Below are 17,020 nucleotides of genomic sequence, written 5' to 3' on the forward strand. Positions count from 1 at the left end.
AGCGTCACGACATTTTTGACTCAAAACTCCGTGCATTCCAATCGACTCTAGTTGCAAATAGACATACATTTAGATTTACATTAGAGCCCAGAAGACATTTATAGGGGTGTCCTGCTATGGCGTGACAGTGAAGAATTACATCATCTAAAAGTCCTGAATCAGCTTTGGCGTGCGAGGAAGATCAGGGAGATGTTACGTTCCTTTAGCAGTCATTCAGGTGTCTGGATACTAAAGTCAACCGCCTGTATACATAATTTATGCAGCCGAAATTGAAGACTAAAAGGATTAAGCTGGGAAGAGGGTTCCCAGCATTACAACGATACGGGGAAGAAGTACTACAGGACATTAAGGGTAAATTAAGTGTTTCTTAAAAATAAAGATCAAAAATATTTCCTGGGTTTCTGTTGCAGTATATTCTTAACAGGATAGCATGGCCGGGTTATTTCTTACCACTTTTCTTGATACCACCCAGTAAAAGAGGACCTTTACCCTTTGCTTTTTCGGCCATTTCTTTTTTAGCTTTAGCATCGGCTTTTTGCTTTTCTCTGAAGGCTACTTCATCATCATCAAAATCTTGTTGCTTCTTCTTTGGAGCTTTCAATGGCTTGGCTTTACCACCTTGACGACCGGACATCTTCTGCTATTGTTTATCTGGACTAATTGAATGTTTTGAAACCTCATCTCCATACGTGTATTTTTTTTTTTTTTAGAAACAAAATCAAATTTTCTTTCGCTAAACCTGTAAAAGTCTTTGAGTGTCATGTTTTGCAGGTTTGGCTTATGGACAAACAAGTGAGAATAAAACTAGCTATTGGGACAAGTATAAGCTAAGATATAAGATAGACTAGACAATTAGACCCAATTGAATTGATGTTCAAATAGATATATTGTTGGACACATAGAAAAGATGGGTATATTGACGAATGTTGATAAAGAGAAGATCAAGAGAGTGATTCCAAAGGCTAGCAATAAGATTATCGATGCTACCGTCGCTAGATTATATATTGCATATCCAGAGCCCACTTCGTGGCAATACACTGGGTTAGTGGGTGCTATATGCTTAGTTGATGATTTGGTTGGGCATACATTTTTTCTCAAATTAGTTGATATAATTGGACACCGAGGAGTTATTTGGGATCAAGAGATCTATGTCGATTTCGATTATAACCAAGATCGTAAGTTTTTCCATACTTTTGAAATTGAAGAGTGTTTAGTGGGGTTATTGTTCGAAGAAACCAATGACGCTTCTCATTTTTATAAAAGAGTTACTACTAGACAGAAACATGGTTCCAAACATACTGTTAATAATAAAAATGCCATTGCTTTGAAAGAAAAGGCTGGTCCTCTGGGTCCAAATGCTCCGGGCCCAAGAGGTGAATATGTCGATGTTAATACTGCCCAGAGAAGCAGAAGAAGTAAAGGTATTTTGTATTACGATGACGTTCCTCCTCCCGAATGGCGACCACTTTATGCTGAATTGGCTTCTGCTGGTATTTCAGAAGACATGATTGCTGATAATCGAGATTTTATAAAAAATTACATTGCTCAACAAGGTGGTCCGCTAGTAGGTTTAGAACCACCCATCCCTAGAAAATTTCAACATAAAACGGAACCTACAAGAGTTACATCTACTTCATCAATCAAGTCTTCCAAATCAAAAAAGGCACCACCTCCACCTCCACCTCCAGGCGGAATTCCCAGCCATGACTCTTCTTCACTGCCAGCTCCTCCATCTGCATCTCCATCGCCTACTCCTCCTATACGTACCACGTCCATCGCCAGTGCAAATGGAAGCTCGTCTGATCTCGGTCAGGATTCTCCTGCTCCTGATTCTCCCGCAACAACAAAAAGGGTCTTTAGGGTTCCTCCTGCTACCGCAATTGCCCCTCCGGTTACTTCTGGAGGTTTATCTGCTAATAATCCTCATTCCAACCAACCTTCCAACCAACCACCGACTCAACCCTTTACTCAACCTTCCCGGCCTACCCCAGCTCCACCTCAGCAAACCGGTGGTTATGGAGTTCCCCCTCAGCAAACTGGTGGTTATGGAGTTCCCCCTCAGCAAACTGGTGGTTATGGAGTCCCCCCTCAGCCTACTCAACCAAGTACCCAAAGACAAGTCCCACCACCACCACCAGCTCGCGCAGGTGTTCCACCACCACCACCAGCCAGAGGTAATGTTCCACCACCACCACCACCACGAGCAACTCCTCAACTGACGGGCGGTGGTGCACCACCACCTCCGCCACCTCGAAGTGCTAGAACAAATGCAGCACCACCTCCACCACCTCCAAGAGCCTCAAGAAATGCTATTCCTCCTCAACATACCTCACTTGTCGCTCCACCTCTTCCTCAACAAGCCCATCAACCACAAACACCTGTGGCCCCTCCAGCTATCCCATCCCGTAACAGTATCCCACAGAGGAACCAACAGCCTCCACCGAGCGCTGTTCCTCCTCAACAGACTGCTCCTACATCTGGTAGTACCGCACCACCACCACCACCACCTTTACCACCACAATCAACTGTTCCTACCTCTGGTGGCACAGCACCACCACCACCTCCTCCATTACCACCACAAGCTGCCCCTACGTCTGGAAGTACCGCACCACCACCACCTCCTCCATTGCCACCTCAATCTACCTCTACTCCTGGTGGTGGAGCACCACCACCACCACCACCCCCAATGCCCGACCTTTCTAGTGACAGTGGATCTCTGGCACCGCTCCCTAGCGTGGACCCTTCTAGAGATGCCCTTTTGGCCTCTATAAGAGGTGCCGGTGTCAGTTCTCTTAAAAAGACCGATAAATCACAATTAGAAAGACCCAATGTCTTACTACAAGAAGCAAAAGGTGAACCAGTAGCTCCATCTAGTACCGGGGGTGCAGGAGGTCCTCCTGGCCAACCAGGCTCGCTTGCTGATGCTTTAGCATCAGCCTTGAATAAAAGGAAGGGCAAGGTGGCTCGCAGTGATGATGAAGATGACGATGAATGGTAATTCTGTATATCAATTGGAATACATAGCTTTTTTAGTTCTTTCTAATTTTGCAATTTTCGGTGCGCAGAGCTCTTTTTATTGATTTTTTTATTTGACTTTCAATTTTTTTTTTTTCAATTTTTTTGTAGTAGATCTCATCTGGCACTAAGAACTAGTCGATATATAATTCTAGAATGTCAAAGACCCATTCCGAACTATTGAGTCTTATCGATTCATATCAAGAAGCTTTGGAATACTGGACAAAATGTTTAGAGCCTTCCAGCAAAGAGTTATCTCAGATAAAGGCTGCCAAAGTTGATGATCCATTAGAGGAATTATCTAAGTTGTCTAAACTAATCAAAGCACATACGACCAAAGTTGGTATTATATTCAAACCCGAAACTTTAAAGAACCAAAACGACGCTGCTTTTTCGACATTGCTGAAACTTTCTGAAACCATAATTTTAATAGTGTCTATTATACCTCAATTGGATTCTAAAAAATTGTCACAAATTTATCAAGATGAATTAGTGAATGTACTTAGACTGATCATCCATGCAAACGTCAATTTAGCGAAAGAATTGAGAAACTTATCAAGTGAAGATAGCAATGAAAATGAAAGTAATGATCGTTTAATATCGGTCGGGCAAATATGGTCAAGCTGTGATGAATTACTGTTATTAATTCAAAAGGCACCATTGGGATATCTTTCTGATAAAACAAAACAAACTATATCGTTAATAGAAGACGGATTAGAAGAGTTTGAAGAATGGGCTGAAAATCCAGAAGATTTCGATGATGAAGATCCGTTTGGATTCAGTGATGACGAAAGTGACGATGAAGAAGAAACCCCGGCTGATTCAAAAGACGAGGAAGATGAGCCAAAAGATAAATCAAAATTAATAGAATATTCAAAGAAATGGTTATCAAAAATTAAGTTGATCAAACTATTGCTTAAATCATTAGCCAAATCCTTACCGTCGAGTACCCCCGGTACTCAAATTGACAATATATATCAAGTGGAACGTCAATTGGTGAAATCCGTTGATCAAATAATTGTTGATTTGATGCTTGATCAACAAGTTGATGAAGAAACTGAAGAATACGCTACTCAAATTGACAAAGCATGTGCAAAGATTGTCAAAATTGTTAAACAGGCTAATTCTAATGAAAGTAAAATTAAATGGTGTAACGATTGGCATAGTAAGTACAATGAATATATTTAGGCTATATAGATAGATACTATTCAAAATTTACTTTGATTATTTACGGATAGTTATAAACCCAAATGTTTTGCATGAAATTTAGCATGATCTTCAGTGAAAGTACTGATGAAAAAGTACAGATGATCATAACCTTCAACAACTCTTAAATCAACTTTACCTTTATAAGAAGATTCTTCAGCTGCTTTGACAAAGTTCTCTGGTTGTAATTGTTTATCTTTAGCATAGAAACCATCAGCTGCACCTTGATGAATCAATATATCTGGTTGATTTTCGTGAGTGTATTCTTTAATTAAATGAGAAGGATCGTATTTCAACCATTCCAGTTTATTATCACCCAAGTAGTTACCGAAATTTTTTTCACCCCAAGGACAAGTAGAAGGATTAGAAATAGGAGCGAAAGCAGAAACTGATCTATATTTACCTGGGTTTTTGAGGAAACCATTCAAAGCACCAAGACCACCCATAGAATGACCAGTAATTGAAATTTTGTCTTCAAAATCCAATTGAGGATATTCTTTAGCTAATTCACTCAATAATTCTTTGTGGATGTAGGAATACATGTTATAGTTTTCAGACCATGGTTTTTGAAGAGAGTCAACGTAGAAACCAGCACCAGTACCAAAATCCCATGAATCATCCTCACCTTGAATATTAGCTCCACGAGGAGAAGTATCTGGGAAAACAATGGCAAACCCATACTTGCTAGCGAAGTATTGGAAGAAGGATTTTTCACTAGCATTATTTGGAGTACAAGTTAAACCTGATAAGTAGATTAAAACTGGAATCTTATCATTCTTAGATGGCGGGACAAAAACGTTCACATTCATGTCTGTTTTGGTTGATTTAGAAGGATGAGTAAGTTTATATAACTTACCACCAAATTGAGAGATTTGAGCATCTGTTTTAAAAGCCATTTTTGCTATTTGATGTGTTTTACGAATGAATTGTTTGGGCCAATTGGTAAAATACATAAAAAAAGGTGGAAATATATAGTCTAAAATAACTTGCTGCTTGAAAAAAAAAAATCCGCTGAAGGGATTTTTTTACCTAAAGGAGCGCGGATTTACACTGAAGCATACATCATCACTTTTCAATATAGATATAAGATAAAAGACATACATACTCAAATACTTAATTTATTCCTAGATTCATAGGGAAAAAGCACGGATAGGATAGCAGCAAGAAAGAAGAGTGCACCACTGATGTATATGGGATAAGCAGTGGTCAAGTCGGCATAAATAGCGATCAATGGAGCAAAAACTCCGAAAAGTCGGTTGCCTGAGGAAGAAAGACCATAGCCGGTACCTCTTATTGTAGTTGGAAATATTTCTGGAGTGTAAGCGTAAAGGACACCATACATTATAGCGGAAACAAAGCTGAAGGCACAATTCCAACCCAAGTAAGCATTAGAAGTTTTTGCAGTGGTACTACAGAATAGCACAACCCCGGTCAAAGCCAAAGATATACTAAGCGTTCCTTTCCTTCCAATCCTTAGTTCCACCATGAAGCCAGCTAGAATGCAAGCTGGAATAGCAACCACCGCAACAATTAGCGAGTTTCTGTATGTCTCACTGACGCTAAGAGGTTTATTAGCATTACCTCTTTGTTCAAGGTAAGTCGGAAGAAAAGCATTGTACAAGGGAAAAGCCAATCCAATAATTGACCACGTAAGAATCACCAAAGTTGAAGAATAGGCAAGCTTTGGGGTGTGGAAACATTGTTTTATATGGCTCAAGTCAAACTTTGCTAATTTTTGCATCAATAATTCGTTTTTTAAAAAATGAGAATTATCATGTTCTATAATTGGCTCTCCGTCTAGTTCAAGACTATCAATTTTTTGAAAATCTTCAATGGTGATATCAGTTGATGTCTTGTTTATTCTAGCTATATTTTCTAAAGCTGCGACTGCTCTATCGTCTCTGCCTCTTGCAAGATGAAATGCTGGACTTTCTTGAACATCGAAAGCCAATCTAGCCAAAAAGAAAACTAAAGTTAATCCTCCTAAAGTGAATAAAAAGTATCTCCACCCTTTGTTGTTTTCTTTCAAACATTCAGTAGACGTATCATCGCATGAGAAGTTACTTATGAGAGCCCAACTTAATAAATTCGCAACCAATTGCCCTAGAGCCCACCAAATTGTCATAACTGGCAAAAGCCACCTCTTTGATGTCGGAAGACTCTCAATAAATAGAGTCAGGTCTATGGGTAAGTTACCACCAACTCCACTAGACCAAAATGCATCAAATACTCCGATTGCAGCAAAGTTTGGTGATGCGCCTGCTACAAGACAAAAAGCCCCAGTAATCAAAAAGGTTAGATTAAAAGCCCATCTTCGACCGATTATATCTGCTGAAAGGCTCCAGAAAAATGCCCCAACTAAAAGCCCGAGATTCTGGGCCAATGTTAAATAGGGTGATTTACCCACCGGTGCATGAACACCATCGACTTCGACTAATCTCAGAAGGATCAAACTTGTTGCTATGGGCATTGAATTATCATTAAAATATCCTAATCCAGCTACACAGAACAAACAAAGCTGATACTTCCCAAAACCAATCTCATCAATGGCTTTGGAAACAAGCTTTGATTTCGCAAGATAAGTTTTGCTAAAATCTCCTTTTTCAAACAACAATTCATCATCTGAGTCAGAAACTTCATCTAACTGGACACTTGTGGCACGAGATTTGACCTGAGAAATGTCCGAATCAGCCTTCACCATATTGAATTCTCTCTTCTTGAATATGGAGTATATAAGGCCTTGTAAAAGAAAAGCTTTTAATGATTTTTAGTTTTTTTCAATTATTGCTTACTTATTCAAACTTTTTTAGATTATTTTTTTTTTGTTTTTGCCCTGCGGTTGCTCGCAGCTAAAATCGCTTATCGTCTCCACAAAACTCGTAAATAGGTACATAAGAAGTTAAATACTCTGTATCCAGATCTACCCACCTATAGACTTAAAGTGACATTAAACACAGTATTATGAATTTATTAATCTCTAAATTGTACAAGGACAGAAAAATGAATAATGCGCAACGAAAGGAAAGGAAAATATTACACGGAAGAATCATTAAATGAAATGGTTTTATGAGGATGGGATCTAGAATGATACGCAGAAGATGATGGAAGCTAACATTGCATAACCAGTCAATTTCATTAATTCATATGCATTGTTACCGCGTAAGACCAAAGACATAGCAGCAGAAACGGTTCTATTACCGTTATCTTCATTACCATTGGTGGTACCACTAGTAGTGAAGTTAATGCCTGGAGTAGAATCATCGATTGTACCATCCCAACAGTATTTATCAAAGCATTTTTTACATTGATCAGATTGTTCAATACCTTGTCTTTCTTGTTCTCTTCTAATGATGGCACAACCAACACAAGCAGGCCAATCTTTATCTAAGGATTGATTTAATCTTGAAGCAACTTCAAACCCATTCTTAATCATACCTCTTTTTTCTTTTTCATCATAACTCATTTTGAAAGTTGAGGTATTAGACCAGTAAGTGAAAGGTCTATTAGCATTATAAACAATGAGAGGGGTATCATAAATAATTGAAGTATCGGAATTTGATTGATTAGTTCTTTTCAATAAACTTGTTAAATTTTTAGCTTCACAACCAAAGAAGGCTGGTTTAGCTGTCAAATTTAAATTACGAAAAGTTCTTTGATCTGGCACATAAGGGAATAAAGTACCATTACCTTCATTCAAGAATTGACGTTCATAAGAAGCAACTAATGAAGTACCATTTGGCCAAGATTCATCAGTATCAGCTGAATTATCATAAGCAAAAATGACATCTACTTGACGATCTCTTTGAAGTAAAGGATAAAGAGGAACATTTTGTAAATCTTCACCACCGTCACATAAATAAAGGGTATCGTTATTTATGGTATGAACAGATTCACCAAGGTCACTTTTATAAAAAGGATTAGGTTTATAAACAGCAATATCATCATCATCATTTGAAACATCTTGTAAAATGGAATGAACAAGACTTTTAATGGTTGAACTTAATGAGGTGGTATTAATTTGTAAAATAAATTGATTAAAAAGAGATGAAGAGGTACCCATGATAAAACCAGCATTATCAAATCCACCAATACAAGTACCATTATTTTCACCATCTTTAACTGTGGTACCTAGATATTTAGTTTGAGTGAATTGATTCAAACTAGGATCCCAAGAACCAAACTCAAAAGGATTCATTTCAAAAACAGTTGAATTACCACTTATAATACTAGTTCCAGGAACTCTGCCATCGGCTACTGAGATTGGGAAAGGCATTTCATGATTTTTAAATTGATCATAATTTTGTAAATCAGACCAACAAAGAGCAGAACCATAATTTTCAGTTTGAGCGAAAAATTGATGAGATAAAGCTCTACCCCAAGTATCAGTAATTGAAACTTCATATCCTGCATCTTCTTTATCATGAATATCATCATACAATGCTTTATAATATTTATAGGTTTTATAAGCATTCCAACCACCAACATTCATTATTGAATGTTCAAGATCCCAAATTTTACCATCATCCAAAATTTTTTGAACTGAAGTAAAATTATTCATTGAGATGGTACCTGTTAACCAATTACCGCCTGATAACCCAGTAAGATAAGTGGATGCTTGTAATAATCCACCTAATCCAGATTTACTGGCTCCTTTGGTTCTATTGTCTAAAGCACTCAAGGCACCGGCACCCGCCAACATCGCTCTATAACCACCCCCACTAAAAGAAAGACCAACGTGAATCGATCTGTTGGCTTTATTGTTGATGAAATCAGTAGCATTGAAATCATCCATCTTAGCCCATTCTAAAAAGCTTATCAAATTTTTATCAGTGACCTTATTACGGCCATTAATCCAATCTTTTTCATCCTGAGAAAGTGAATCTGCTTCTCTTATTAAATCCTTATTATTTGGACAAGTGAGTTTCCCTGGGGCATAAGAATCGGTAGGAGACCATGCTAAAAGGCATGTAACCAAGAATGATAAAATCAAGATTTGGAATTTCATTTTTCAATTATGGTGCAAAAAAAAAAAAACAAAAAAAAATAATATATATATATATAGAAAGACAAACTCTGGTGGTAATACAAAATCAATAAGAAACAAAAGAATATCAAAACCAAACAGAAACAACGGTTAAGCCTAGTTCAAGTCGATGGCTTGAGGTTTATTTCGTTGAAATAGTGTCACCTTATCAGCCAAAAGAAATACGCAAAGGGTACTCAAAATTTTCAAGTATATTCAACACGCTTAAGATAGCTGATGGCAAGAAGAAGAATCACTTTGCTTTATATACAACACTGATCATCAAACCCGTAAAGTAAGATGCCGAATAAGAATGAAATTCTTTGATGGCTTAAGAGAGAAAAAGAAAAAGGTTTAGTGTTATAAAAATAATACAAAAATGAAAAACAACAAAGAAGAGAAAGAAACAGAAACAATAAACTAAATCGAACAGAAAAATTTCAACCCAACTTAGACATCGGTCTGATTGGACTACTGGTTATAAGCCGGTAGTGTTAAGAACGAAGCTCGATGATTTAAAATTAGAAACTCATTGACAGTTCATGTAGCAATAACTATTATACCTTCCGATATTTCCTTATGGTACGGGACTGCGAGTAGGCTTAAAAAGCAGTGTGAGGGTTGCAATGGTGTATGCATTTGAATTTTCACTATCAAAACTAAGCCTAAGGTCACATTCAATTAAGCTTTAGTTAAACTTCGCTTTTTAGGTTTAAATAGAAACAATAGAGTCGAGTTCTTGTATTTGTATAGTTACAGCCAGTCATGCTCATCCAATAGTCTCTCCCATATGGGCTCGAAGTTGTCAACCCATCGCAGTCATGGGGAGTCTCACACCGTTTTTCTTAGGCGTATTCATACTGAATGAGCCAGCATTACTAGGTCAGTAGAGCGAATATTCGAATTATTTGCTCAAGTTGAAACCATTGACTGTTGCACTTTTCGTGTCCGGGGTAAACCTTTACTTTAGCTCCGTAAATTTTAAACTCCGTATCCGGGTCAAAAACAACCTCCGTACATCTCGTACACCCGTACATATCAAAAAGAAAACACCCGTCAATCAGGTTTTTCGGGGCAGAAATCAGCCTTCACAGGCTTTAGCGTTGACAGCATATCCTTTAATGATCACAATTTCGTTAACCTGATGTATTAGAAGAAGTCTATTAAGTATCCAATGCCACGTCTTCCTTCTGTATCAGACGTTGACTTAACCAGAAACGTGTTTGATTCTAGAGATCGAAACTCAATGATTGGTAAGTTCAAATCATTGACAGATGATTTTAAGCTGCTTGTTAATAATAAAGTTCAAAAATTCCAATCTTGGTATTATGAACAACCAAAATGGAAACAAATTGGTATAGTGATACTAGCAATAATTGCAATTATATTTCATATAGTCTTATTGGTTTTTTATAAAAAACTAATTGGTTCTTTACTGGTACTAGCCGATAAATGGCATGAATTAAGTTATGGTCGATTACTCTTATTTACTTTGGTTTTCTTTGTTGGATTCCCACCTTTAATTGGGTTTCTGGCCTTGTCGATGTTGACGGGTATGGTTTATGGTTTTCTTGGTGGTTGGCCAATTTTAGCAACTGCATCAATAAGTGGATCATTTGTTTCATTTTTAGTTTATAGATTTTTACTTCATAATCAAGCCGAAAGATTAATTAATTCAAATGAAAAATTTAGAGCTTTTTCTGAAATTTTAAAAGAAGATCAAAGTTTACTACTTTTAGTTTTGATTAGATTATGTCCTTTACCTTACTCTTTATCGAACGGTGCTTTAGCTGCTGTGCCTAACTTACCAGCTTTAACTTATTTATTAGCTTCGGTCATCACTTCACCTAAATTACTTATTCATACTTTTGTTGGTCATAAAATGAAAGAATTAGGTGACGATAAAAAATCTTCTTCTTCCAAGGTTTTTGATATCATTAGTATAGTAATTACCGGTTTGGCTGCTTCCATTACCACTTACATTATCTATTCTCGTATGCAAAAAAAATTGAGAGATTATCATTCGGGTTTTGAAGTAAACGATTCGCTAATCTTTGGAAATTTTGGTGATGATGTCGAATCTAATAATAACGTGGAATTGAATTCTGCTGATTTTGATGCTGACAATTTTATCATTGAAGATGAAGATGAAGCTGATGATCAACCTCAATCGAAAAACCTTAATTCAAATAATGGTAATTCAAATTCTAATTATGACGAGCGTGAATGGGATTTAAATGATGATGAACTTGGTGCCGATGATTTTGATACTTCTAAACGTGGTTATAGAGATCATTAATTTTTGTATATTACAGTACATTTACTTTTAAATCTAATATATTCATTTGTAAATACATACAAAAGAAGGAAAAAAAAATTACATAATATACAAGTGTAGTATTACCAAACCCAGGATATAAGAGAAACATACCAATACAACACGATGAATTTAAAATTAAAAATACAATAAAAGAATAAAACGAAATGTTCAATAAATTCTCCTCTATTAATCAACAAATAAAACCCTTGTTCTTCTCTTTTCAATCTTATCGACTGTACTCAAACCACCTGATTTCAAATTTCCATCTAATCCATTATAACTACCCCTTCCGTGGATAATGTTCATAGCATCTTCTTCACAATAAATATGGTTGTTAATTAAATAGTAATCATTCGAAATAGTATAATTACATTTTTCACAAGTTAAACAATTTAAATGCCATTTTTGTTCAAGTTCATTTTCAATACATTCACCTTCAATACCGTTATGACATGAATCACACAATGTTCCATTAAGCTCATGATAATGCATATGACAATATGCGTTATCATCTAAGGCATAGCATTGAACCGATTTATTGAATTTTATTCCACAATTATCATAAGCACAAGTAAAGCATGAACGATGCCATTGGCCTGATAATTCACCAGTTTTAGAATAAATTGCTTTTTGAGAGCCTTTTGCCATTGGTGAAATAGTTTGATGGCAAATACGACAAGGACCTTGACCAGGTGGGTACATGGTTCTTTTTGAATCTTGTTTTGGTGATTCAGAATTGGATTTTGGAAATGGTTCAAAATCACTTGGTGGTGGAGCCACTGGTTTTGAAGACTGGTTGGCACTAGCTAAAATAGCATCAATTGACTTAGTATTGAGTGGTTGAATATCTTCATCATATTGGTCACTACCAGGAGATTCTGGCATATCATGCATTTGGAAATTCATTCCTGAAAGTTCTTCTTGAATTTGATGATTTTTTGGACTTAAAGGTTTAACAAAATCCAGCAGTTGTGGCATATCTGGAGTTTCATCTTGTTGCTCGTGATATTCTTGAGTTGGATAAGGCAATTGCAGTTGATTAGAAGTTTGCAGTGATTGAGAGTGTTGTGGTGAAACTTGATCATTTTGATGATTATTTTTATAAACTTCTGGAGTTTCAATAGTTGTTACTGTTTCATCAAACATAACTCCACGCTTTGGTGGCACCGAGTAGGGATCTATATTAGAAGGTAAAGAAGGATAATTATTTTCATCAATTTGTTTCAATTCATGTAATTCATTATCATCAAATGGTTTAATACGAGAATGACGTACAGATAAAGGCTTAACCGACTCAAATGAGGCATTGGAAGATAAATCATCAAGCTCGCTTTCTTCTTGATGTTCCTTTTTAGCTTTAGCTTCTGCGGTTTCAGCATCATCAATGGTGAACGTAGGTACTTTTGTTTCTTCTTCCATAGGAGTAGGAATAGAATGAATGGTATCATTTGGGGTTGGATAGTCATCCACGACTAATTTTGGAACTGATACATTAGTATTATGGAAAGACATTGAAGCCAGGGTGAAAGATCTTGAATCATCGATATTTGAAGTATCACTTTGAATTTCTTCACGACTAGTGCCATTTGTTTTCAAATTTTCTAATTGTCTTTGAAGTTCTTGTTCAATTTCATCATCATCATCATCATAAACCGAGCCTTTTGAGATGACTGAACTGACAGTAGAAATTTGAGAATTTCTAAAATTATTAGCATTAGGAGAAGATTGACTACGTAAATAATTTTGATAATCATCTTGTTGATTACTTGGAGAATTATCAAAGCGAGCCAAACCTAGTTGAGAAGGAGACATTGATGGTAAAGGAGGACTTTTAGTGACGGGAGAATTTTGTTTTGGTTGAGGTTGATAATTTTTATGAATTTCAATATCTTTTTTAAAGTCATCCAAAAGGGATGATAATCTTTGTTTTTGATTAGGATCTTCACCGATATTAGAAGGGGTATTAAGGGTATTTTGATCATTATCAATTGGATAAGGAGCATTTAATTCATTAGTTTTATTACTATTTTGAGGAGAATCAAACGACTGATCAATTGAAGTTTCTCTGGTATCTTTAAAATCGTCCCCATCGGAAAATGGTTCTTCATCGCGGGTTATATTAATTGAATCGGGGTCATTAGAATGAGCACCTAAATTAAGCTGCAAATTCTTAACATTTCTTGAAGCTGAATGATTTGACTGTGGGCTAAAATTAAAGCTATCACGAGGTGGAGGTTTTCTACCTTGTTTACTAGACGCGGATAATTCAGGAGAGTCTGGAGATGAAGGAGGAGATACTTCTTCTTTACCTGAGGATGAATGGTTTATGAATAAATCGGTAGATCTGCTGGTATTTGGTTGAGAAGAAGATTCCGATAAAGAACGATTTGACGAATTAAATCCCGAATTATTTAAAATACGATGAGGAGTAGTGATTTCACTAAATGATCTATTTTGGGAATTGGACTGATCATAATTTGGAATATATGGTTTCTTATTAAATTTAGAATGATTACTGACGGTAGGGGAATTAACATTTGAAGGAGGACTCTTCATCATTTTGGGGAATTGAGCTCCATGATTAGATTTCGGGCTTCTTAATGAACGAGTATCGTTATTACCACCAAGATTAACATCGAAACCAGCTCTTTCATAAACACCACGATAACGGTGTTCGATTTTGAAAGGAGGAAAAGCAGAATCCATTACTTTGGGAGAAGGTTCGGATCTAATAAATTTTGGTAAGGACTGTAATTTTGAGTCCATATTAAATGAAAGAAGCAGGGTCGGATTATAATATAAAGAAATGAATTACAAATTGGAAACGAGAGTAGAAGTTGGATAGGGATGTCAGTTGTAGGACAACTCAATGTGACACTTAGGTATAACTATAACTTAATCGAATAGGGTGTAATCACTGAAGTTAAGGGAAAAAGAATACGAGGAAACATCAAAATCTTGATAGGAGATTTTTCAATTTTTTTCTTTCACTCTCTTCTTCTTGACTTGTTTAGAATTCAAATTTTTCCTTGTCCAAATAAGAGCTTGTCCAAATAAGAGCTTGTCCAAATAAGAGCTTGACATAGAATTGGATACAAGAGTTATCCTTGAAACTGCAAAGTTATAGAAATGAAGAACAAAATTGTATGAACACTCAAAAAAAAAAAAAAAATTAGAAAATAAGGAATTAAAAACACGAGTTATTATCGTGTATTATTTGTTTATTTGTATTTGAGGAGGTGAGTCGTGTGGAAACAACCCATAGAATATAAGTATGATTAACGTAGCTGGCGCATGAATAAAGCATTGGCTGCATTGAAAGAACCTGGCTCAGCATTTACCCAGTTGTACAATGGTGTTTAAAGGCTGTTTTGGCAGCTTACAAAGGGGGACAAATTTTTCGCGATGAATTAGTACCGATCGGCCTTCTCAGCGTGTCTTTGTTACGCTACATCCAAGCACCAAGAGTGATTCTAGTCTATTGGATGATTGAATGATGGGTGATTGAATGATGAGTGATTGGATGATTGAGTAAATAATCAAACAATTAACTAAACAATTAAGACATTCTATCGTCAAAAGCATGTTTTGAGATTATCCTGTTAAAGCTTATCTAACTCGTCTCTTGATTTAGTGTAGTGTTGACTTGGCTACCAAGCAGTTTATTGTCAAGTTATCGATGGCCCCGTATTTTGAAGCCCGTAATAATAGTGTATTTACATGAATTCATGATATCTTAGCAATGAGCATTATCTGAAATCGTCTATCTAGTCCTTTTACTAACCCATTATCAAGTACGTGCAATACAATAGCATGTTTTGAATTGATCTTTGATACTCTTTTGTTAGTTTTCTGGTACTCTTTTGTTAATTTTCTGGTACTCTTTTGTTAGTTTTCTGGTACTCTTTTGTTATTTTTCTGATACTTCTTACTCTTATACTTCTTATTTCTGATACTTCTTACTCTTATACTTCTTATTCTTACTCTTATACTTTTGATTGTAATTGGAGGCCCACTTCCGTACACCGCGTGTTTGAAATAAACGGGCTTCGCACGACCTCATTCGAGAACAGTATCAAAAAACTGCCTATACCCCGATACATACCCTGATCACATATCCTGGTACACTAGGCAAAGATGTCAGAGATATATACGTCTCTTTCTATATCGCTTATTGCCCGACGCAACTTTGTTATCCATACGCGGGATTACAACCAGACCTTAGCCCATACAAATGAGGTGATTGGCCCACTATTCGAGCCGGATCAAACTGGGGTAATTGACCTTTTGGCCCAGGTACAAAATGAACCCAACCAGGAGGTGGCCATTCAGAATATAGCCCGGGAGATGCTTGTTAAACAAGAAGATGGCACCTATCGACTCAAGACGATTCTGATCTGGAAGAACTTAGAGTTTGTACCGGCAGAGTTTCAACGGCATCGATTGAATAGATTGCTCGACGAAATTAATGAATTCGATACCGTCGAGTCCCGCTTGAAGCGCAACGATTTCATCAGGGTTTCAGGGTTGGGGCCTATCCACAAACCTTCCTTATTTTGCATAATACCAATAGTAACTATTGGTAATACCAGGCGGAAATTTGATCAATACTTGAAACAGCATTTTTGGTTTTCCCAGTTGGACTTCCATCCTCCGCTAACGACAGAACACGAGTCGTACCTAGAGACCATCTATAAACTCCGTTCTATGATGAGACAGGTGTTTGCATCTCCTGATATACAAAGATACGTCTATTCATTAGTTATATTCACCAGGACTCATCGACTATGTCTGTTGGCCCCCATCGAGACCCGGGTGCCAACGGGCACAATAGACTCCATCGAGACCTTGGCCAAGTGTCTAGTATTGTGGCAACAATACTTGACAAAACTGGATCCTCCTAGATTATTTGTCACTCCGGAATTCTGTAAAGTTGCTTATAGAAAAATCGGCTACTGGTTGGTCGACTGGGAAACTAATAAACTCTTCAATGACCCAGCTCCGGATGAACCCACTGAAGCTTTGAAAAAATTAGAAATTAACGTTTTAACTGGCGACTGGTATGCCAGTGAATATCACTATGTGAAAAAGTATCTTGAAAAATACCGGTCGCTTCAAGACGAATCCAGCTCGGTGGGGTTTCTGAACTTACTTGTAGAAGACGTCCTAGACTCGGTTCGTCCTCCAATATAGCATAATAATTATAGACAATTGTCGGAACCATAGTTTTGCAACTATTTGTAGAAAAACGGTAACTTGGTGTATTGGCTGGGTGTACGGAGGGGATGTTACGTAATCACCGCCAATATACAGTACCAGCAATCAGTGACCCTTTGATTGGAAAGCCAGCGTGGACAACACAGTGATTTAAGTTTTTAGTGAGGAAAAAGTACTCAACACCCGCTGTTACCAAAAAGTTGAATAGATCTAACCTCTTTCTTCAACAATTGAAAAAT

At 36.8% G+C, this 17,020-nt stretch overlaps 9 protein-coding genes across 9 annotated transcripts; 4 read left to right on the forward strand and 5 right to left on the reverse strand.

Annotated features, from left to right (window-relative positions):
• Positions 1–201: 201 nt before the first annotated feature.
• On the reverse strand, positions 202–691 carry HYPBUDRAFT_153078 (uncharacterized protein). The gene has a single exon (XM_020221360.1). The coding sequence runs from the start codon at positions 632–634 to the stop codon at positions 440–442; it is 195 nt and encodes a 64-aa protein (XP_020076255.1). The 5' UTR covers positions 635–691; the 3' UTR covers positions 202–439.
• A 120-nt stretch (positions 692–811) lies between these two features.
• On the forward strand, positions 812–2,998 carry WAL1 (actin-binding protein; the record flags this gene model as incomplete). Its single annotated transcript, XM_020219722.1, has 3 exons — positions 812–1,781; positions 1,905–2,480; positions 2,550–2,998. The coding sequence occupies exons 1-3, from the start codon at positions 908–910 to the stop codon at positions 2,996–2,998; spliced, it is 1,899 nt and encodes a 632-aa protein (XP_020076256.1). The 5' UTR covers positions 812–907.
• Positions 2,999–3,171: 173 nt separating this feature from the next.
• HYPBUDRAFT_148946 (uncharacterized protein) lies at positions 3,172–4,203 on the forward strand (the record flags this gene model as incomplete). The annotated part of the gene is made up of 1 exon (XM_020220165.1): positions 3,172–4,203. One exon carries the CDS (start codon positions 3,172–3,174, stop codon positions 4,201–4,203), a length of 1,032 nt encoding a protein of 343 aa, XP_020076257.1.
• Positions 4,204–4,253: 50 nt separating this feature from the next.
• Positions 4,254–5,117, reverse strand: HYPBUDRAFT_109444 (S-formylglutathione hydrolase; the record flags this gene model as incomplete). Its single annotated transcript, XM_020218703.1, has 1 exon — positions 4,254–5,117. The coding sequence occupies one exon, from the start codon at positions 5,115–5,117 to the stop codon at positions 4,254–4,256; it is 864 nt and encodes a 287-aa protein (XP_020076258.1).
• A 139-nt stretch (positions 5,118–5,256) lies between these two features.
• Positions 5,257–6,922, reverse strand: HYPBUDRAFT_162043 (uncharacterized protein; the record flags this gene model as incomplete). Its single annotated transcript, XM_020222554.1, has 2 exons — positions 5,257–6,843; positions 6,874–6,922. The coding sequence occupies 2 exons, from the start codon at positions 6,920–6,922 to the stop codon at positions 5,327–5,329; spliced, it is 1,566 nt and encodes a 521-aa protein (XP_020076259.1). The 3' UTR covers positions 5,257–5,326.
• Positions 6,923–7,300: 378 nt separating this feature from the next.
• PLB3 (lysophospholipase) lies at positions 7,301–9,226 on the reverse strand (the record flags this gene model as incomplete). The annotated part of the gene is made up of 1 exon (XM_020222281.1): positions 7,301–9,226. One exon carries the CDS (start codon positions 9,224–9,226, stop codon positions 7,301–7,303), a length of 1,926 nt encoding a protein of 641 aa, XP_020076260.1.
• Positions 9,227–10,643: 1,417 nt separating this feature from the next.
• On the forward strand, positions 10,644–11,414 carry HYPBUDRAFT_100157 (uncharacterized protein; the record flags this gene model as incomplete). Its single annotated transcript, XM_020218059.1, has 1 exon — positions 10,644–11,414. A coding segment is annotated over one exon (771 nt), but the record flags the coding sequence as incomplete, so codon positions are not given.
• Positions 11,415–11,750: 336 nt separating this feature from the next.
• On the reverse strand, positions 11,751–14,477 carry HYPBUDRAFT_167080 (uncharacterized protein; the record flags this gene model as incomplete). Its single annotated transcript, XM_020222755.1, has 1 exon — positions 11,751–14,477. Exon 1 carries the CDS (start codon positions 14,328–14,330, stop codon positions 11,751–11,753), a length of 2,580 nt encoding a protein of 859 aa, XP_020076262.1. The 5' UTR covers positions 14,331–14,477.
• Positions 14,478–15,693: 1,216 nt separating this feature from the next.
• On the forward strand, positions 15,694–16,942 carry HYPBUDRAFT_153081 (uncharacterized protein). The gene has a single exon (XM_020221361.1). The coding sequence runs from the start codon at positions 15,702–15,704 to the stop codon at positions 16,755–16,757; it is 1,056 nt and encodes a 351-aa protein (XP_020076263.1). The 5' UTR covers positions 15,694–15,701; the 3' UTR covers positions 16,758–16,942.
• Positions 16,943–17,020: the final 78 nt, after the last annotated feature.

This window comes from Hyphopichia burtonii, assembly GCF_001661395.1.
Source record: "Hyphopichia burtonii NRRL Y-1933 unplaced genomic scaffold HYPBUscaffold_4, whole genome shotgun sequence".
In the NCBI taxonomy this organism is placed as follows: domain Eukaryota; kingdom Fungi; phylum Ascomycota; class Pichiomycetes; order Serinales; family Debaryomycetaceae; genus Hyphopichia; species Hyphopichia burtonii.

What these genes read in the sequence shown, in the direction of transcription:
- HYPBUDRAFT_153078 (XM_020221360.1), bottom strand. Translation starts at nt 634, where the DNA reads ATGTCCGGTCGTCAAGGTGGTAAAGCCAAGCCATTGAAAGCTCCAAAG.
- HYPBUDRAFT_153081 (XM_020221361.1), top strand. Translation starts at nt 15,702, where the DNA reads ATGTCAGAGATATATACGTCTCTTTCTATATCGCTTATTGCCCGACGC.